A 23,374-nucleotide genomic window follows, 5' to 3' on the forward strand; every position below is an offset into this window, starting at 1 on the left:
CAATGTTGCAATTATTAACTTCAGTCCATTTTTATAATTTTGATTTTAATAAAAAATATTTTTCCTAACCGGGTGACATTCAGGTGGAAGAATAAAAAAATCTTGAATGCAAGGAAATCCCGAGAATCCCAATTTTTAAGTTTAAATTTATTTTTTTCACAGGAGAGATAATACTTAAAAGAAGTGCCTACTTTATAGATTAGAATGGGAACCAACGTCGCTAAATGACATAACACCTCTTGACTATTGGCCCTGTGTCTGTCTGCCTGATAACAGTTAGAGTTTATTAGCGTTTTTACTTGAATTACTATACATATTTTATGTATACTTAAGTAGATAGCCACTGAAAGAGTGGATAAATATCTAAATATTGTTGTGTGTGATTGAGAAACGAGACTAAACCTTTATTAAAAAAATCGCAAATTTGTTTTAAATACTCTCCCAGATCCGTGTAAAATAATTTTCAATTTTGAAAATGAGCATAAAAGTAATTTTCGGTTAAACAAAATATTATATAATAGGTAGGTGCTTTAACGCTTGTTCGAATTCTTAACACAATCAGTTCCAATTTTCAAAATGACCCTTAAATTTGAAAAAAAATTAAGTTCATGAAACCAGAGTTACGAATGGCAATCATTATTTTTGATGATTACCAGTACAGCATGTATTGTGGGCGGATCCGTGTACCTGAATTACGCTCAATTTTCCTTTATTCCTAGTCAAATTTATCAAATATTGATTTTTAAAGTGATTAAATATTCGCGATAATTAGAACCTCGTCCGGTCCTATTTCCTGTACTCCGTCGCCGCCGAAGTTTTATTCACATTATTTATATTACCGTAAGTATATAAATAATGAAATTTTATCACGCTATTCAACAGCAGATAATGGCATAATTATATATTACTTCCATCAAACATTTATTTAACGCACCTCAGTAATGTAGTTTTAATAGGAAGATTATGCAACGCGCCTTCGTTATCATTATACATATACCCAGCTGCTACTCGTTCATTGTAATTAATATTAATCTTTTTATTTTTCACTTAATCTATGGGCAACGCCCGAATGTAATAATTATCTCGGTTTACCTGGTCAATTATACATTTTGCAACACTTTTGTAACATTCAGTATTGACTGATGATAACAGAACCAGCCCAGTTCAGAAACAACTCAACCACCCCTCCCACGGAATGATAAAACGAATCGGAAGCCAAACAACGAATATAATGATATTGAGTGTATTACTAGACCAGCGCAGACCCGCGATATTATAATTCCAAGTTTGAGTGATATTGAGTGTATTACGAGACCAGCGCAGACCCGCGATATTATAATTCCAAGTTTGAGTGATATTGAGTGTATTACGAGACCAGCGCAGACCCGCGATATTATAATTCCAAGTTTGAGTGATATTGAGTGTATTACGAGACCAGCGCAGACCCGCGATATTATAATTCCAAGTTTGAGTGATATTGAGTGTATTACTAGACCAGCGCAGACCCTCATAAGTACATTGGTTACTGTGCCCTTAGATAAGCAGTTCTATTACTAATTTATGAGAAAGAGAAGAAAGAAAATGTGGAACATGTACAAAACAAAACAATCCATAATAAAATGTGGCTCTTATTTTCTACCTTCAAAAAGTCTCCACTCTCAAAAAGACCTTGACTGGAGTGAATACAAATATGGGGAAATTTAAGAATAGTAGAAAACGTTGTAAGTTTCAAATATTTTATTCGCAGGCCAAAAATCGTTTTTGGATCATAACTATTAGAAAGTCAAGCTGGCGTATTCTAACCATCGATTTAAATGGCATTAATTACCGTAACATTTCATAAAACAATAAAATAAGCTCGTCGCTCAGCTCAATCATCGCTAAATTATTACGATGTCATTAAAATGCAAATGAGGATATTTGTATCATTAATAAAACAAGAAGAAATATTGCATAATGAACCCCAATCAATCGACACATCAATTATTCGTTTATAAAGGAAATCAATTCAAATTCTATTGTTTTGCTACGTTTTAATGCATTATTCGACAAGGAATACTTTCACTGTGGCGAAATTGTGAAGAACATATATTTTCTTCAACGATTCGGTAAAATTTACATACAACGTGTTTTCCTTTTACGAAAATTTTACGAAAAATGTTAGAACGTTGTGAATAATAAATTATTGTGCCATCGTCTGTTGCAAAACTCATGAGGAATTTGAAATTGGAATAGGTCAACCGAATCGGAGACACTGCCTATATATTATGTACATGATGAGGATTGGTTAATTATTCACGCTTTCGTTTAGGACATCAGGAGGACCTCAAAGGATAGTATTAAATACATATTTATATAAATACTCTTTTCATGTAACGTCACTTTTACCTACTAATATAGTGAAAGAATTTATTAGAAAAATGTGTAGTAGTAATAAAGCAATTTACTAAAAACTTATTTTTTTAATTGTTCTTTATTCAGTGTGTCGTTTATTATAGCCATTGTTGTCCGTGTTGTGGTGGTCGATTATGTATAAAGTAAAAATAACCACCGGTCCGTAGTAGCGTTGGTATTGCGTTTGGGTCCCACCTGGGCGTAGTGTGTTTAATTCCTCGGCTGGCAAAGTCCTCGGTCACAACAAAATAAATATTTCCGCTCACTGTGGTGGTAGTAGGAGATTTTCAATTTTTTCAGGTTTTTCGTAAGCCGGGAATGTTTGTCTTTTGGAAAAAAAAATTAATCAGAAATATGGAAGAATTTTAAAGAAATATTTTTAAAAAATTAAAATGAAATGAGGAGTGTAACATTTAAAACAATAACAAGTCCGCCCAACTATTGACGGCCGGCATAGTCCAGTGGTAACGCATTGGATTTCCATTCCGAAGGTCGCGGGTTCGAACCCGGCGTGCGCAAATAAATTTTATTTGATGAATTTGTGTTATTTCACAATTAATTAATTAAAATAATATATAGTATATTTGCGGCACGTTCCAGAGTGGAAGATACTACCAGTATCGCCCTGGTGTAAGACCACCATTCAGAATTGAAACGTTGCTCCAAATGGCTTTAGCCGTGTTTAGTGGCTAGATCTGAATAGCCAGGTACTTCCCCACCTTCCTCTTTCCCTTCCCCACTTACCTTCAGCCTCACAACATCCCCCAATTGGGGATGCCATAGTCTCACTGGCTCCAGACGGGAGCAGTTGGGACTCTTGTGAGGTATTCATTATAAAAATAAAAAAATGAATTCGGGAGCCACCTTTGGGCCGGTGCCCCAAAATACTTAATAAACCTGCTTGAATCTGTGCAAAGGAGAGCGATCCGTCTGATTAACAGACCGATTGCCTTCTCTAATGCATAGACGCAATTTTTTTTTTTTTTTTTTTTTTTTTTTTAATAATAAGTTTACATGGTACATAATTCATTTTACATCTTGGGTTTTTTTACTACTCTTCCATTGAAAGCATTTGCTTGTGTATGGAAGGGGAGTGTACATAAATGTTGTTGTTAGTTAGTACTTAGATAATTCATTGTACATAAATGTATGTTTGCTGTAGTATTTTTTTTTGATAGTAGTGAAGGATAATATATTAATATAATAAATTTTATTAAAGAAAGAAAGTTATGGAAAACTAAGGATATTTGTGAGATTAATTAAGTGACAGTAGTTTTTGAAGTGAAACTTCTTTAGGCGCGTAATGGATTTTCGTGGACGGAGTAAAACCGAGTCAGGATCGACACGAAAATGCGGGTACCCCCACCACCGCTCACCGTTCACCGTTCACTGTTTTCAGTAAAAGCAACAAATCATTAGCATGCGCATAAAAGTTTTTATGTGTTTTATTTAAGTACTTTTTTACTCGGTAGTATAATTTTGTTTGGCGCATGCCTTAGCTGTGGTACAGACGTGGACAGGGCTTTCCTGTACCGTCCGTCCGCCGTTCAGTCTGGTTTACTCGTCCGTCGAGAGCGCTCGCGTCGCGCGCTTTGCCGTTCCATTCGTATTCCAGTATATAAATATTGTTTACTGTCGAGGAAGTTGTTATAAAAATGAGTAGTGACGAGATATTTAATTGTAATATTGTTATTTATGTAATATTGTATACTTGTGAATAAATTGAAAATTTTTGGAACTATACATTAATCGAACGTCATTCATCTATAAGAAAATATTAGAAAAAGCAAATCCATGCTTCGTCGTTGAATTATTTAACCTCTAATTTTCAAACTAACCTAAGAGAGAAAATAGAGATGATGAAATGAAAATAGAGAGAGAGGAATACTAGAAGTTTCACTTCTGTCTTGCGTAGGCTTGACACACCCACTTTTTTTTTTTCAGAATATTTTTAAAGTGTCTCTTGACAGAGAGCAGTATTTGGGTTTTATCATTAATGCTTCTGATTTCTTCTGGTAGACGATTGAAAAAAGTTCTTCCCTGGTAAGTATAATGATGTTGTGCAAAAGACGTATTTAGTTTTGGGCATAGAAAAACATGTCTAAGTCGCAATGTAGGCATGATGTGTCTGTTCTACAGGTATTTTAATGGAGCCTGCTCCAAGGAGCTAGCAGCATTGATTCCTGATGCACCGGTGCGGTGCACATGCGCGAAACTCGACGGACAGGAACTGAACACCCGTTCACGGTTGACGTTGGCTTCATGAGAACGGGCCGTTTTTACGACTCGTTTTTGTGTAAGTCGGCTCGTATGTGGAACAAGCTACCGGCATCTGTTTTTCCTCCCTCCTATAATCCGAGCCTCTTCAAGCCCGCATTAACAAATCCCTTCCTACAGCCCCTACCTTATTCCGCCTCACAACGCCGCCCAACCGGGTGGTGACATAGTTCTCCTGTCTGTACACTTCACAGGCAGGGAAACTCTTGTGAGGTGTCACATAAAAAAAATAAAAATAAAATAAAAAATAAAAACAGAAAAAATATAAAATCAAATTAAATACCACTAAGTAAGCAAATAAAAAATAAACATTTTTATAAGCAATAATTATTAGCCTGAAACACTCATCCACATTGAAAAATCTCCTGATAAAAGATACATGACGCCAATTATTGCTTATAAAAATAATTGTTACCCTTTGTGCTATGCATAAAAAAAAATCTTGTCTTAAACATTAGTTTACCAAAAAAAAAATTAAAAAAAAATAAACTGATTTTATATTATATGTACGAGTTAGAGTGTTTATGTAAGCACACGTTAGTGAACGAACTGAATGAAACAACCTGAGGTTTTATTCAGTAGAAAAGTACCTAAAGATGGTATTTTTGAGCATATTATAACCCCCCCCACTCTCAAAATATAGATATTTTACACACTAAAATATTACAGTTACGATGACTAACTTTATTTTTACACACTTATCATTTTTAACTGAAGCTAAGCCTTTAGTAAGTATGTTAGCTGGCATAGCCACTTTTTGGGACATTCGCAATTTCCCAAGCACTGTAAGCTTCCTCCAATGATAACTCACCGATATCTACATTAGTATCTTCTGTACACATATTTAAAAAACCATACCTTTCTGGTTTACTCATTTTTCTCACGGGTAATGCCTGTACCACACGGCTCGCACCTCCTGTAGAACTGTCTGAATCTTCATTCTCACTTGGCACATATGTAGGATCATTGCTGTTTTCTGCGGAGGTAAATGAATCATCTGACTGTCTGTCCCCTACTGCATCCAAACGCTTCTCTTCATTAACAGTTACACTGCTTCCATCCAAATCTTTTCCAATAATGACTACATCACGACTTGTTGTAATCAACTTGAACTTAGTATTATATATCCCTTTACACCTTCAGAATAACCCACTAGGATACACTAATCAGATTTTTTATCCCATTTCAACCATTTTTCTTTGGTTACATGTGCCATTACAGTACTTCCAATTACCCTAATATGACTAATATTAGGTTTGGTATTAGTCCATAACTCGTATGAAGTTTTATTATTTAGGCAAGCTTATACTGTTAGTTTCTGTAAATAAACAGTTATGTTGGTAGCCTCTGCCCAGAACTCCTTCTTCAAATCAGCATAAAATAATAAACAACGAGCCTTTTCATATCACGGTTCATCCGCTCGCTTAAACCATTTTGCTCAGGTGTGTACGGATTCGACTTTTGATGAATTATGCCCTTCAGTTAGAAAACTATCAAATTCATCATTGCAAAATTCACGACCATTATCACTGCGCAATACTTTGATTTTTCTATTAAGTGAGTTCTCTACTTTAGCTGTATAATCTTTAAAACATTGAAAGCTTCACTCTTATTTTTCACATCGTTATGCACCACATGTAGTAGCTAGTGCTTCTATTGCTACTGCTTGGGACAGGCAGACGACTCTGCTTCCCTTCAGAATAGGTAACACATGAAGTTGTACTTATATCTGCCATCTTGCCAATGGAAAAACCTTCAAAAGCATTCTGCATTCTATTATTTAAAAGTACTATTGAAATGATAAATTCTTCGATGCCACATCTCATTGGTTACCATCGCTGCAGCTGACAGATGTACTAGTTTATTTAGTTTACAACCCCCTTAACTAATGTGGCTGTAGCCACCAAAACTCCTCCTCTGTTGCAGATATCACAACAATTGTCTCTAAATATCACTTTGTTACCTTTCTTTATCAGTTGATTCACTGACAGAAAATGTTCTATGAGGTTCGGAATACACACAACTTCTTCTACTGTCACATCAAAGTTGTAATTATCTGTACAAGTAGTTGTTTGCACGTTACCGGACTGACACTTTGTTCTCGTTCGCAACAATAATTTCCTTTGTGCAGTGTTCGTAAGACGCATTTACGATCCAGTGTTCATTTGTTGTCAAATGTACGGCGCTAGCTCCCGAGTCAACATACCAGTCACATTTATTGTAATAGCCGCTTAGGAAAACAGCACTAAACACATTCGTTTGTTTTCGATCCATTCCTTTAGAATTTGTTGTACTTGTGCACTGATTCCGGTAATGTCCCAATTGTTTACATTTCAAACATTAATCTTCGACTGTTGTTCTTCGATTGTTTTTTTTCTGTTAAAAACTACCAAACGCAACACTGTCACTTCCATTGAGTTCCGATTCCATATCTAATAATTTTGATTTAATGGCATCCATTGTGACAATGCCGAATGTTCTATGGCCATATTCATAGGAGATTTTTTTGCGTTAATCATCAATTATTTATGAATACATTATACTTGTGGTAGTTTATGACAAACTACACTAACGAACTATAGCAGATTTGTAGATGCCACGAGTAGGAGTAGACACTTACGTCGGCGCGACGTAACGGTCAATTCTTACGTTTCTAGAAAGAAGCACATTTCGCTCTAGTGAAATAATTCGAGCATCACGATTCATTTGTGTAATCCTTGCAGGAAGCAGAAACGCAGCCGTTTATTGCGGGCATCTTAGAAATATAATTGCGTTGCGTATTTTGAATAGAATTTTAGAAGATACCTTGTCGACAATAATATTTAGTACAATAAATTTAAAAAGATAAATCTGAAAAGTGTTTTCTTTCATTATCATCGACTTCTGACAAAAGTACCAAGGACCCGCAGATAATGAGACCAGAGCATACCCCATTTGGATATGTTGTGCGGTTGAAGTATTGCAGAAGGTAAGAAGATGGGGAATTACCTGGCTTTTCAGAACTGGTCGCCAAACACAGTTATCTTTTTCAAGCAACGTTTTGATTCTGAATGGTGTTCTTTTACCACGGCAAAACTTATCTGCCACAGATATACATACTTTTTATTTATTTATTGTTATTAAGTTTAATTTGTAGAACTCAATTTTAATTTTTATTTTTTTTATAATATATTCAATAATATTGTTATTGGGTTTATAAAAACAGTTTATTTTTAAACAAGTTCTGCTGCGTAATTATTATTACACAGCAGAACTTGTTTAAAATACATATTTTGAAATTAAAATACACATCTACAAATAATATAAATGTATCGTCTGTAAGTGGGCAACCCACAGTTTGATAATGCCTTCAGAAGGCGAAACAGCTGTCACGCGTAATAATAATTACACAGCAGAACTTGTTTAAAAATAAACTGTTTTTATAAACCCAATAACAATATTATTGAATATATAAAAAAAAATACTTTTTATTATTTTATTTTATTTAAATGTGAAATAACCCATATATTTTTAGAAAAATGTATTTCTCCGGGCCGGTTTTCGAACCTGCAACCTCTGCATTCGTGGTGACAAACTCGGCCACGGAGGTCGCCAAGGTAGATTTATAAATGGAGATGTACATTTGCTCAAAAAGTCTCCGGCGACTATTGTATTTGTCTGAATTTGAATTGATTTAATTAAATCTTGGTTCATGATCGCCTTTGTATTCCAAAAAATCAATAGATTTTTTTGAATTGTGCCGTAAAGAAGTAAAGATATTTAAAGAACCTTTAATCGAAGTAACATCCATGGTTTCGCAACTCCTTTATTTAAAGTTTTCAATTATACCATTCTCTCATAAAGCGGTAATTCGTGAATTAATGTTCTCTGTATCAATTAGCATAGTAGTATTGACAGCTTCATTAGTTTGTGTAGAACTTTTTGAAAAACATAAATTACCGATAAGTTCCTCATTGTCTAGTAACGACTCGAAATAGCGGACGATGACTGCGCTCGGGTAGGAAGTAGGAATGCCATTCTTCTGAAGCTGATGGGCGTGTTGGTGTTGCAACTAATATTTTGATAGCACTTGGTGGGATGGTTAAGATATAGCCTCGATTATATAAATTGACCTGAATTAAAATCAATTCAAGCGCCGTCTGATTAAATAAACTTCTTTCAATACGAATTAAGATTTTTCACTTCTACCACAACACATTTTCCATCATGAACTTTATATTTTAAGTTTATTGGTATATACCTACCTAAAAAAATAGCCTGTAATATTATACCTATGTATATTATAACTAGCCCATAACTCTGATTGCCAAAAAGTGAATAGTTTCTAAAAACTAAATAATGTAGTGTGATACATCATCTTTTTTCACTAATTTCCTCATCCACGCTTGCAATTTTCGCATAAGTTTAGATACGAAGTTTTTAATTTTATATCGTATTTAATAAATGGCACGTGTGTTTTATTTTATTTATCAGTTTTTAAAGAGTTTGTTTTCTGTGCAAGAGAAAGGGGGAAGGGTTAATAACGGGTGGTTGATGGGTTCAGAGGCTGTGATACATATTTGACCCATCTTGACTCTGGATTGCTTAACATAATTTATTAAAAGCAATTAAAATTATATGATTTTTCGGTTCAGTGTCCAGATTATTTAATTTTTTAAGTGTTTATGTAGCATTTTATGCATAAGTAAAGTAATATGTACAATGTTACATTTTATTGTTTATAATATTGCACTTTTACAGTAAGCGTAGAAGTATGTATGAACATTTTATAACTCATGCATTTAAAGAGAAAAAACAAGTGGATTCTGCTTATACTGATATTAGAAAAGCCTTTGATACAGTTTCCCATACAATTCTAATTAGGAAAAGCTTGGTTTACGGGGCAACATGGCAAAAGCCTGGTTTAAGAGCTATCTTACTGGTAGACGACAAATTGTTAAAATAAAATCCTCCCAGTCAGAAAAAAATAATGCAACAAGTGGAGTCCAACAGGGTTCACACCTTGGTCCAATATTGTTTATCTTGTATTTAAATGATATTACAAAAATATTTCATGATGTATTTATCTTACTTTTTGTTGATGACCTAAAAATTTTTAGAACTGTTCGTAATATTTTTTATCATTTTAATATTATCGAACTTAATATCAACAAATTGTTCATTTATATATTGTTAATGTATATTTGGCCTTTGTTATAAGTCAACATGAATACAATTCTCACGTCTGAAACCTACATTACAATATTCTGGTACTAACTAAGATTTTTTTCTGAGACAGTTTAGTTATATATAGAAAATTTGTACCGAATTAATATATATATTTTACTATTCATATGTAAAATTGCCTAAAAGGGGCGTTAATAAAGTAATAACTTAAAAATTTGCCTTTATTCTTCAGACCATCTTTGCACCTCGTCAGACTTTTTAGTCCTCCATAAACCAAGCGGCTCCGTGACTCTCATATGCGGAAACTAATACTATTTTATAATTTTTTATTAACTTTATTTCTTGCTAGAGCAATCCCGATGAATTACAAAACTCATTGTAGTGTGGGAGGAACTTACAATACACAGGTGAGAGTTAATAGGTACAATTTTACGTTGGTATTCTGATATCAAAATTATAAGTTTAACATACGAAACAGTACAAAATATACAAAATTAATATACAAAATAGTAAAAAAATAAAAAGGGAGGTTAAGTAGAATAAAAAAGGAAACAGACAGGGATATAGACATAAGCACAAAGCAAATGTAGGAATTTATAAAAAGGTTTTTACCCACTAATACATTAGAATATAAATATTGGTAATAAAATAGATTGTGCTCGATTACAAATACAGGGGATAGAAAAGGAGAGAGAAAGAAACAAGAAAAAATACAACACTCTTGTGTATTTTAGTTTTTACATGTTTTAAAAAAATATTCTTTTAAAGCATAACTTTGAATTTTTGTTATGCTGTCTGTTTTCATACATATCTGGAAGAGAGTTATAGAGTGTGTAGGCAATGTAGTTAAGAGATTTTATCCCATATTTTGTAGCGTGAGAGAATGCGGATTTTATTGTTTTTCCAAGTATTTTGGTGGTGGATTTCTATGTTAGTGTGGGTTGATAGTTGGGTAATTTGTAGGATGGTGGTCGTGATTTCATGTTTGAGAAGGACTGTGATTGGAAGGATATCGGAAATTGAATAGATGTCCTTGACATGTGTGTCCCATAGAAGACCAAGAACATTTCTGCGATCTTGGTTTTGGACCACCTGCAAGTCAGCTATCAGTTTCTTTGAGGCAAAGCCCCAGATACAGCAAAGATAGGTTAAGTGTGAATTAACCATCTCTGGTTTCCTTCCTGCTTAAGTAAAAAAAAGAGTCCATGATAAGTACAGCAATTTAGTTTTATCTTTTTTTCATTTTATACAAAAACAACTAATATATACTTTTCAATTAAATTATGATTATTATTGAATTGAGTTACTATAAGCTTTACGACTGTTTTCCTTTAATTCAAATATTTACTCGTAGTTACTTACTACTAGAGTAGAGTTGAGTCAGTAGAGTACTAGGTACGTATTTTAGAAACCTGTTTTATTTTTTGTTTGCATTGTCGATACTTCAGAATTTATAAGTTGATAAAGATCGTAATTCTGGCAGACATGAATTTTTAATTATTGGTTTTATTTAAGAAATTAGATTTCAGTGTTACTGTCTGGATTTTGATTGTAACAATATGCCCGTTACCCTGACAGTTAAATATAATCGTTGTTAAGTGGGATTTAATCTGATTGACACACATTTAATCTGTGCCGACAATTGAAAGGCAAGTGAAATTTCTTTGTGATTTACTAACGATCGTGGCCGGTTAACAATATTACCAGGCTGATGCAACGATTCATATGGTTTATGTATAGTACCTCGTACCTACCAATTGGTAGCCTTCGGAAATACCTGATTATGATCTTAAATGTAAAGCGGATATCTAGGATTTAAAACTCTTGTAATTTATGCAGCGTTTTCATAATAGAGATGTAAAATTGCTGCAACTATTTTGAGCAACCACGTTTCCACCAAACGCCAAGTATCAATATTTATTTGTTCATTCATAAAATGGTACATTACGATAGAATCCTCAGCCGCTCATCTCACTAGAGATGTGCAGCTTTAGAATTATATTTACTCAAATAAGTAAGTACATAATACATACAACATATTATGTACGTTCGAATGTGGGGTTTCTACACTGATTTATGACAAAAACCACAATATGGGTAATCCAAAATCACTACTCTCACCTGGTATAGAATTTTTGACCATTTTCTTAGCGAAATTATAGCTTTTTTTAAATATCTTTACTAAGCGTATTATAAAACAACGGAGCGTTATAAGAAAAAACTACTTTGTCCAAATCTCAAAAGGATGGTCCGGTATTCACCGGTTAATACTTAAAAAAACGTTGTTTTCTAACTTTTTTTGTTTTCTATACATTACTTTTAAATATTGTTCGTTCTATATTAATTTGTCAACTGTGCAATAAGAAAAAATTAGAAAGGAGTATTTTCCTTAGCTTTGTTTAAGACGGTCTGATGCAAGTCTCCTATTTGGAACTTACTGACCAGATGTTCTACTGACTTTTGACATCGCCGCGCTAGACATCCAAAGGCCCCAACTAAAGCACAAAACTCAGTTGTTTCTCATTGATCATTCAGGATCGTTCCGAGAACCCAAGAAATTTATATAAATAACTGCTTTCCAAAATAATTTGAATTAAATAGTGGTTAAACAAACGTAATTATTGTCATTTAACCGTATTTTTGTTATTTTCTAGATGCGGCACAAAGGGGCAGGCCGGGCCATGAAATTCCTTGGCCCAAGCGTAATGTCAGCACTACAAGGTTTGTTTATATTATCTATAATGGTATGCTTCGCTTTCATCTTGTCGGTTCTAGTTAGTCGTTCCAAAAGGAAAATAAAACAACAATGGATGGGCCCAGATGCCGTTACAACTCATCTAGGCTCTGCTTTTCGGCAGAGGAAAAAAACACTACCTTCAAATTTACCTATTTTTACTAATATTATAATCTCCTACCGCCTTCTTCCTTCCTTCAAACACATTAGAAATTTTAAAGTGATATCAGAGAATCATGCGGCCTATCATGACCTATGGATAGCGATATTGGTAGGATTAACCAGCTGTCGACGCTGATGATAGACAGTGTAATGCTATCCAAAACGTTGGCTAAAGGAGGAAACGCAACACCTCATAATACCCCATAAACAGATCATTATAATGAGTTGTCGACATTTATTTATCGATGTCGAGCTGGTCGACCATCTATAAGCATAATAATAATTTGCGTAATGTTGATTACTGCGATTTGATAGCTTTAATGGCTGAATAAAATTGTACCACCAAACACGGCTACATTCTTGACAGGATTGACCGGACATGGAACAACAAATTTACAGGCAGACGAAATCCAAAGTGGTCAAGTCAAAACAGGAATTGGCTACGCTCAGTCAATTAATCATCATCTAATAAATTATTTTAAGCTTATTGTTGATTGTATTTGACAATGGTAGTTGGCCATTATACCCTCGATATTCTGAATAACTATCGAACCTCCGTTTACCGTTCAAATCTGTCAGCGTTGAGCAAAAAGTAGCCGTGTACGTTTTGTTAAGAAAACGTCTAAAAGTCTAAATATTCCGTGTGCGGCGTGAGGAAGCAAACGCGCTTAAATTAGCGACAGTTGGTGTAGAACTAATTTCAAACTACAATATCTTCCCTATATTTATAGGGATAGCGCCACCATCTTAGCCGTTATAACACACAAATAGGAAGATATACCTGGCGGATTCGATACATGATCATATCACGGAGAATTCGATCGGAGTGAACCAAGTATTGTTTTGAAGAAGAGTGTATAATATGTTACTCATCTTGTTTGGGTACCGCCGTCCTGGGAACCATTTATTGAATGACCAACAAAGCAAAGGTGTGCCAGATCGGGAGAGGCTGGTTTTGGGTAGACCCTATGACTTCTTAAACTGGTCTCTGGACCCATCTCCTTGCGCCGCAGTGGAAGAGATATATTCATAAACCCGTCAGTCCTGGACAGTCCTGGTCTGATCCCGAGATTCCTGTCCAACCTAAAAAAGACACCCACACAGCATCCCAAAAGATGATATAGGCCCTGATGGAAATTATTTTCCTCAGGGCCTCCTGAGTGGGGTTAATGTCAAAAAAAAGGTTAGAAATATGAACATACATACTATTCAAGGTAAAATTTTAAGCTAACATTAGAGAGATTATTTCTATTGATATCATGTTTAAATCTAAAATACAATAATAATTAAAAAATAAGAACAGTGATAGAAAAAAATGTATAAGAGCACAGTTATAAAGAGATAATACAGCATATTTGTTATCGAAGAAAGCAAACACATTGTGGCTTGACATTATATAAATGAACTTTTTTTTACTTTGTTTAAAACCGGTCGTCCGGTTTCGGATGCATTCTGCCATATTCAGGACAATGGAAATATAAACTTAAAAAATGAAATATAAATAAAGTGGTTTAAAACAAAGTTTTTTTTTCATTTATAGCATATTTTTGTTGGTCACAACCCGCCACACTATCATCAGCACTGATATTAATTTATCAATTTCTAAACAGGAAGTTTGTCTTGCCGTCTTTATAGATATAGAAGGCACCTTTGACAATGTTTCCATCCCAACCCTGAAAAAAAAACCTCTAGGCCTTGGTCTTCCCCCCATGTTTGTCCAATTTATTATTAATCTATTTCTAGATAGAAAATTTTTCATTGAACTTCCAGATATTTCTCCTCAAACTAGGTCTGTTTGGAAGGGTTTACCACAAGGCGATGTATTGTCCCCCTTAGTGTATAATATATACACAAGTAAAAGTTATTGAGTTCGCAGATGACATAGCTTTCTTCTTATCATCCAAAATCATCCCTCTAGCCGTCAAATATCTTAACGAAGCCATGAATGCCCTTTGCACATGGCTCACGTTAAATGGTCTTGAACTTTCAATCCAAAAGACTCAGTGTGTCACCTTCTCAAACCGCCATAAAAACCCCCCCGTTCAAATTTTATTTAAAAATTCTCCAATCCCCAACGCTTCTGAAGTAAAATTTTTGGGAGTAACATTTGATAGAAAACTTAAATGGTCTTCCCATATTAATAATTTAGTTACTAAATGCGAAAAAAAATTAACTATCATCAGATCATTATCTGGCGTTTGGTGGGGAGCTCACCCTACTTGCATTAAGTTGCTTTACAACGCACTTATTCGAAGCCATCTCGATTATGCCTGCCCACTTTTTAGTACTGCCTCAAAAAATGTACTTGATAAATTAGACAAAATTCAATCTAAATCTTTGCGAATTATAACTGGAGCGATGCAATCGTCACCCATCAATTCCCTTCAAGTAGAATGTTCTGATCCTCCCCTTTATTTAAGGCGTCAACTATTTGCTGACAAATTTGTTCTTAAATGTTTAAATTCTAAATGTCATCAGGTTGTCCCCAGCGTCTCGTTGTTCATTGACTCAACCCATTCATCTACAATCAGAGCTTCAACTAAACCTCTTCCTGACATCTGTAAAAATTTTAAGTCTCTCTCAGAGCTTCACATCATCCAAAATGATCTACTTCCCTTATACAAATTAAAATATAGTCACGTCACCCTATCCCCAACAATATTTGAAGGGATCGAAATCCTTAAAAGTCATTCCAATCTCCCGGCCCGAACTGTCAATAATATGTTCAATGACATTATTTCATCTAAATGGCCAAACTTTTCTCTTTTATTTACTGATGGATCCAAATCTCCCGACTCTCCTAACTGTGGTATAGGTATTAACGTTTACCACAATAATTCTAATGACAGAATATTTCATTCAATTTCAAATCAATTTTCAATATTTTCAGCCGAGTGCATTGCAATAATAGAATCTCTCAAATATATAATCAAAAATAATTTTGAACATTCCCTCGTTCTCTCTGACTCTCTCAGTTCCCTCCAAAAACTTAAATCCAGTCCTCTTCTTCATCCTGATGATCACTTTGTATGCCTTATTCGAGAGATGATAGCCTCCATTCAAAGCTCTGGTAAAACTGTAACTCTGATTTGGATTCCTGGACATGTTGGTATCATGGGTAATGATATTGCGGATGCCTTGGCAAAACAAGGAGCGTCCAACCCTGTTGTTACCCTCGTAAACTACATTCCCCTATCTGACATTTTTTCCATCATCAAAGATAGATCCCGCAATGTTTGGTCGGAGTATTGGCACATTGCTAGTCAATCCAAGGGAGCCTGCTATGCCTCAATACAAAGGACTATTCCATCAAAACCGTGGTTTCAGCAATTCCCTCATTTTTCCAAAAAAGAAATTTCTTCACTCATTCGAATGAGGATCGGACATTGTTCCGTTCCTTCCCATCTTTTTAAAATTCACGTTGTTGACTCCCCAGATTGTACATTCTGTGGTCTAGAAGTGGGAACTTTAGATCACATATTTTTTGGTTGTCCCTCTCTAAACAAATATCCTCTCTTCTATCAAGCCTTATCTAAAATTGCCTCCCCTCCATTCAACATCTCATCTCTTCTAAGTCTGAACTCGACTCATTATAATTTTGAAATTCGCCTATTTAAATAAAATTAATATTTAAATTCACCTTTCATTTCTCAATAATTTAAAATGATGGCCAAGAACACCCTTGAAGGGTGAAAACCAGAAATAATGGGAAAAAAAACCCGCCACACTAGGCGAACCTGTATTGAGGTGGAAGTTACTAAAGTAGCGTGTTACTAAAGTAGCGAGTTACTAAAGTAGCGAGTTACTAAAGTAGCGCGTTAGTAAACTTATTTTAATTTTTACTTTTTCTGTTAGTAACCACAAAAATTACCACATATAAATTGGGCATTGCATTAAATATTTTAATTACATAACTACAGAGACATTTCAAATAATACGATAATGTTTTTTTTTTTTTTATAGTTGATACATTTTTTTTTACAATATTTCATATTTCAATTCAGTAATGTTGGCCTCACTGGGTTGTTTACCCGTGCTGAGGCCCCCATTTTATAATTTAAGAATTTATACATTTAAAAAAAAAAGAAAAACAACATTAAAATAAAGATAAATTTAAAATAAAGATTAAAAATTAAAATATAATTATAACACTAAAAGAAAAATATCAAAAGAGAATGTAAATCGGCATTTATAATGATATATGTGTTTGTGCGTGTTGGGTGTTTTATATTTTTTTTTGTGTTGCGTGTATATGTTTTATTCTTTTATGTTATAGAATTTTGGTAATATTGTCTTTTTGTTCTTTAATCCATTTTTTTATTTTGTGTTTGAATTTATTTTTATTTTCCTCAATTTTTGTTTCAAGTGGAAGACTGTTCAATGCTTTAATAGCGTGGTATTTATGGTGTCTTTGTCCAAAGGTAGTGTCAAGACATGGCATAGTTTAAAATGCCTTTCATGTCTTTGTCTCTGTCTACGACTAATTTGTTTTAATAAAGTAATAATAATTCGTCATAAGTCATTTAGTAAATAAAGACTACTAAGAAATGCTTGAAAAATCTACGAGCTTCCGAAAGTACTAAAGATTTCTCCAACCAAATAATATGGACAAAAGAGTCAGTTTCAGATATTCAGAAAACTGTTTCAGGTAACGGACGCATTAAACTATTCGGGAGGCGGTGGATATATTATTATCATAGTGTAAAAAAAGTTAAAAATACGGAAAATTATTTGAAACTGGGTAAAGGATTTGCTGAGTTTTGAAAAAACGCTTCTCAATTGAGAACTGATGTGCGACAACGATCTTTTCCGTAAACATTACTTTTTCTCAGTATCACTCTTCTTCTTCGCGCTTCTCTAAGGTAGAATATTATTGTATTCTCTTAATTCTTTAATTGTATATTTTTCATTGCCATATATTTATAATACTAAATTACAACACCTAAGCATTAACTTTACTTTATTTTCACATCTTCCCCGCCTCTAATCTAGTATAAGTTTACTATCGATTACTTTTCATCACATCTATATTGAAACACCAATATCATTTCTGTAAGCTCTGCTTCTCTACATAAGCATTTGCTTAAAATACAATGAATAACTAAAATCCCAAAGGGATAAATAAGGGTTTATTGAACAGATGGTTTTTAGCTTAGGTACCTATTGTAGATAAATTAAATAGATTGTTCCTCGTTGAAAGAATTGCGTTTAAAAATATGAGAAATTGAAAACTGTCGACATTAAAGGTCTACAATTCCGAAAAGATTTTGTTACATCACTGCAACATAGCTAACATTTCACTTTATAAGTTCACATATTTCATGAAATCAGTTGACCCTTTGAGCAAGTCATGGATCGATAATCGAAATAATAACGGTATGTATTGATTTCTCAATGAAATATAATTAATTTAACCCGATAGAACGATGTCAAAACTTCAACATTATAATCGTAGGTGAGTAGATACCTGCTAAGACATACAAGTACGGACACCAAATAACATATTGCACGAATTGACTGTGCGAAGAACCTTTATTAGACAATTGCCCGAACAACATTTTGATACAAAGCCATTAAATGTATAACTAACTTCCCATTACTATAAAGAAGCATTATTTGAATGCGACATAGACGATGACGATAACAATTATAGTTAACGAGCGCATATTCACGGAAATCGATACCGCATTTTTTTTGAAAATTTCTTTGCGTTCTTTATAAGAAGAATTTTTACTTTTTACGCAAATATATTCTTAGTTTTTACTCTCCGGAGTGTTGCTCAAGAAAAGGGAGGAAGTACAACATCCCCAAATCAACTAAATAAATCATAACTTTGGCCACAAGACTGCTTTGCTGAAACTATTTAATCTTTTCAATCAAACCAAATCACTATTTGCACCCTGTAAAACCCCTATTCGCTCCAACTCATTCCACATAGATACGAGTTTGTCTGTATAAGATGTGTGCTCTCTTCCTCTCTCTCTCTCACCTTTCACCACCCTTCAAAACCTCCCGTATTATACTTTCATGGCAGATCATTTTTCTCTCCAAATGTTTAGTGAACTTTCCCCCATAAATAAAAAATTACTAACTATTGTAAGCGAGAAGTTCAAAAAAATATATTTGAATCATAAACGGCCGTTATAAATATGTCGTGTGGCGCTTTCTTTGAAAATCCCGACAGATTTCACTTCCTCGTAGGTAAATAATTGATACTTTTATCTTATTTCAGCAGGCACGTTGATTGTATAACCGGGGGCAGAGATCACTTCGTGACCCCGTTAACTCTATTTTATATCTCAGTATTCCCTCGCTGATCAATGATCAACCACAAACTATAAACTAGTTCTATAAACACAGAGCAGATCAACAAACGGTTTCAAAAGATCCTTTCTTGAGTGAAATGTTGGTTATCTCGGCTCTTAATTACTGCATCATTTATTTATAAAATTGAAAGTTCATATTTCTGCTCATTTTTAATTATCTACGATTAGTTGTTATGCAACTTCTGTTGACTATCTCCGTCTTGTTTTAAGCTATAGTTTGCTTTGGCAAGAATCCGTGAACCAATACTTTGTGGTCATAAAAGTTTATTAAAACATGCAAGAATGGTATCCCAAATGAAGATATTGAATGCAATTAGTTATTGGAGGGAATTAACAGTGACATGAAATTACTAAATTTGCACAACTAAAGACAGATATTAATAAGAGATACGAGTATATGAAATGACAACATACACAAATAAAGACAGAGCAAACAAAACGTTTACCCACTGTGAACCTGTTGTAATATAATAACGTTATTTTAAATCTTGGAAGTTATTCTTTCAGTGGCTAGAGATCTAGCAAAATTCGACCACTCATTTGGTAAAATTTAATCTAAATTGACCTCTTTCCTTGTACAAAGGAAAATAATAATAACGGTTTGTCGTTAAGAGAAAATTTTATAAATTCATGAATTCATGAAAATGAATGCAAAAAACAATCGTAATCTTTATCAGGATTTCAAAAAACAAAAATAATCTAATATTTGCAAATTGGACAAGAAATAACAATAATCTATAACAAATGCAGTAATCTTCTAATACTAGCTTATATTTCTAAGTCTCGTCACCAATTCCATTATTATACGAGTAAATCACGTTCTTATTAAGAATGCCCAAAAACAGATTTTACATTACATAAGACTCCCATTTTACTCATTCAAAGTCTCTTAAGCTAACCTATATATATATCCATATAACCTAATCTTATTAAGATATTAGGTAGTGATTGGCACTTATCCTGTAACTAGACCGTGGCTAAACATTCTTCATATTCATCGTAGGATGTGTGAATATGTGTACCTACCTACAGCAAAATATAAATATCCACCCCTTAGGAAAAAAAACATTTATGTAGAAGGTAGGTACATAATAATAACTTCATGTACCCTCTAACAAATTACTGTTCTGTTAAATAAGATTCCAAGCGCCAATTCCGTAAGAAAACCTAGCGTGAAATTTTTACTCCACAGTCAAAACGAAGCCTATTCAGATGTCGGTGTTCAATTACTTACGAGCATTATTGTATAATGCGAATTATTATTATTCATTATGCAAACTTTTCAAGTATTATGATCTTTTGCAACGGCATTTTTACGGGTCTACTATTTAAACTTGTATTCTTTATTAAGTAAGTATATGTATTGCTTCCCGTTGTAGCGCCTTCAAATCTCTATGGCCCATTGTTGTCATTCAATGTACAATTGATTGAATGACAGCGGAATCTCTGAACGAAGTGATTTATCATTCAACATTGCACGAGCGTTAAAAAAAAATATTGATATCATCACGGTCTTACCGTGCCACCGATAGCTCCGTTGTAACCTCTCTTTCGGTTAGGTGCATCGTGTATGAGAAAGAGGGAAAGGTTAGAACGAAGTTATCAGCGCTACGGCCTCAAACGCTCCGGCCTGCTCTACACGCCTTAATCTATTATCACATTATTATCAAAGCTGCTTTATCATAATGTTATCTTCAGCTTTTATTGTTGTGAATAGAGGCGTAATAATGAATTATGCAATTTTACTAAGTTCATTTTATAATATCAGTTCTTTTTCAAACAGTTGCAAAATATTATTTGGCATTCGTTACATTCGCTGATGTTAGCATACTTTGTATTTGGGTCATGTACATGTATGTGTAAAGTATTTATATATTTTTAAGGAATGACAAAACATTCCTGGGTTACGAATAACCTGACAATATTTGAAAATATCCTACTACCACCACAGTAAGGGGAAAATGTTTTGAAGGAGAACTTAGCCAGCCGAGGAATTGAGCACAGTTCGCATGGGTGGGACCCAAACGCGATATCAACTCAGCCACTTACCGGTCTATGAAGAATGAATAATGGATTTAGTCGAACTAAAGAAAACGCGTCGTTACATCGTGACAACGGCATCTGCTACAGGCAAATAAGTTGGTTTCCAGTTCCTACTCTTATATTCTGATGTGTTTAAAAATAATATTAGCTGCAACTACTACTTCATCTTAGCTAGAATGCGTTATATATTTAAGGGTCATTCCGCCGTTTCGTTCAAATTTGCCTGTTTCCGCGGATTTTTTTTTTTTTGCCTTTTTACTATATATTTTTATAGAAATGGGTTCCCGTACCTATCAGATGTATAAAAGTGAAAAGGGCACCTTTGTGCGACACTTGGATTCGAAGAAAATTGATGGAAGGTAATGAAGGTGTGGATGGTAATGAAAAACTGTTGGATGGTAATTTAAAAATTTGGATGGTAATGAAGTTTGGTAATGAAATATTAATAGATGGTAGTGAACATGTTTAAGGTTCTTAAAATGTCTGTGAATAATGAAATTTGAATAGAAATTGAATAATAAAATAGATTTCAAATCATGCTAAGTATCATTTGACGTGGTGAGCGGATTAGGAAAAAGAAGAAAAACCTATTATAGTGAAAAACTAAATGCTTTATTCAGACTTTTGAACATTGGAGACAAGAAATACATTTTTTCATACATAATCAGTTCTGCTTACTTATGCTTTTGCAATATCTGTATGAATTGTTAAAAAATAATGGAAAAAAATATCAAAATACAAATTAAGAAAAGGCAGCTGGAACATCAAACCCAACACAACTAAAATTTTCCTATTATACTACTTACCCAGAAATTATAAGGAATAGTCAAATTCTTTATAATTACGTTTTATAAGTAGGTTTGTACACAAGAAATACAAAATTTTCACATTCCTAAGCAAACATTGTAATATTTGAAAAATAGAAATAATAAAAATAATAAGAAAAAATCAGATGTCAATTGAAATGCAGTTTAAAATAAAATCAGAGATACTTAAAACAAACACAACATATGTAACTAATAAGTACAAGATAAAGGTCTTACATCTAAATAGGAACATAATATTTAAGGAACTTGAGATCATTCTTGTGAAAGTTTTTGCTGGAAAACTATTTCAAATCAAAGTTCGGCAAATTTTTGAAAGTGAATTGTCCTCTTTCATTCTCATCTGGATCTTGCAAGCGCTGAAGAATTTGTGATTCCAAAATGAAATCGTCGTCACTAATTGTTGGCCAGACAAATTTTTTGGAATTCCCTTGAGCTTTTTTCAAAAAAATTACTTTGTACTCTAGTGAAGTTTGCATTGGCAAGTGTCTCGTTCTTTTTTGGGGAAAACAGTCCAGTAGGGTCTATATTTACAAAAAGTCGAATAGCTGATTTTTTGTTGTTCTTTGCAGAATTTGTCGTGGAGGTTTTTGAAGTTATCTGTAATATATCTTTTCTGTTTTTTTAAAACTTTGCGTTTCACAAATTCTTTTTTTCCGGGAGCTACCCGGCTATTTACATCTTCTTCAAAAAAATCTTGTATCTTCCGTTTTATTTCATTTGTTTTGTTATTCTTGTTTTCAGCTAAAGTCTTTCTGATTTGAAAGGGAACTTTACTGAGTACTTTATATTTCTTTAACTTGTTCTTGTCTCTCAGTATTTCATTCGCAAACTGTCTTTTCTCTGTTTTTTTTTAAAGCCTTGTATTTTTCATTTAATCCTCGAGACAGCGATTCACTGAACAACAATTTCTTTTTTACATCTTCGACTTTATTCATTGGGATGTATTTAAATTTTTTCTCTACTGTATCTTCGATTGGTCTATTTACGTTTTGTAGCTGCAACGCCTTCAATTTCTTTTGTTCGTTTCTTTTCTCGTTCCTGAGTTTGCTTATCTGGTCCTGTAACGTCTTAATGATTTTCAATGATCTATACCTCAATTTTCTAACATTCGTTAGACCACGCACATTTTTTTAAATGATTTTTTGTTCATTCTCGACTGCGAGAGGGTCAGGATCTAGAGTATTTTGCACATTGTTGGGTACTTCCTTGACATTTTCATGAATTGGAGGCATATTTTCTACTGTAATCGTTTCTATTTTACGCTGCTCCTCTTTTTTCTTCCAATAATTTACAGAGTTCTTTCGCCATCTTCGTCTTTGCTCTCTCTGGGCTCTTTCACTCATATCTTCAATGCTGCAAATCTTTTTTTGCGCTTTTCGCATTAAGTATCTTTTTTTTTTCTTTCGCTTTCTGAAGACTGTACAGTTCCGGATTGTTTTTAATCT

General features: G+C 33.7%; 1 protein-coding gene across 1 annotated transcript in view; it reads left to right on the plus strand.

The window, feature by feature from the left end:
* The window catches only part of LOC149427057 (uncharacterized), a 185,129-nt gene that overhangs the window by 110,348 nt on the left and 51,407 nt on the right, over positions 1 to 23,374 (plus strand). Inside the window, exon 3 of the mRNA XM_089634929.1 lies at positions 12,492 to 12,558. Coding sequence (XP_089491055.1) covers positions 12,492 to 12,558 — 67 coding nt within the window. The remainder of the gene's footprint in view (positions 1 to 12,491; positions 12,559 to 23,374) is intronic.

This window comes from Hesperophylax consimilis, chromosome 1 (genome assembly GCF_061612785.1).
Source record: "Hesperophylax consimilis isolate HC1 chromosome 1, BYU_Hcon_1.0, whole genome shotgun sequence".
NCBI classification, from domain to species: Eukaryota; Metazoa; Arthropoda; class Insecta; order Trichoptera; family Limnephilidae; genus Hesperophylax; species Hesperophylax consimilis.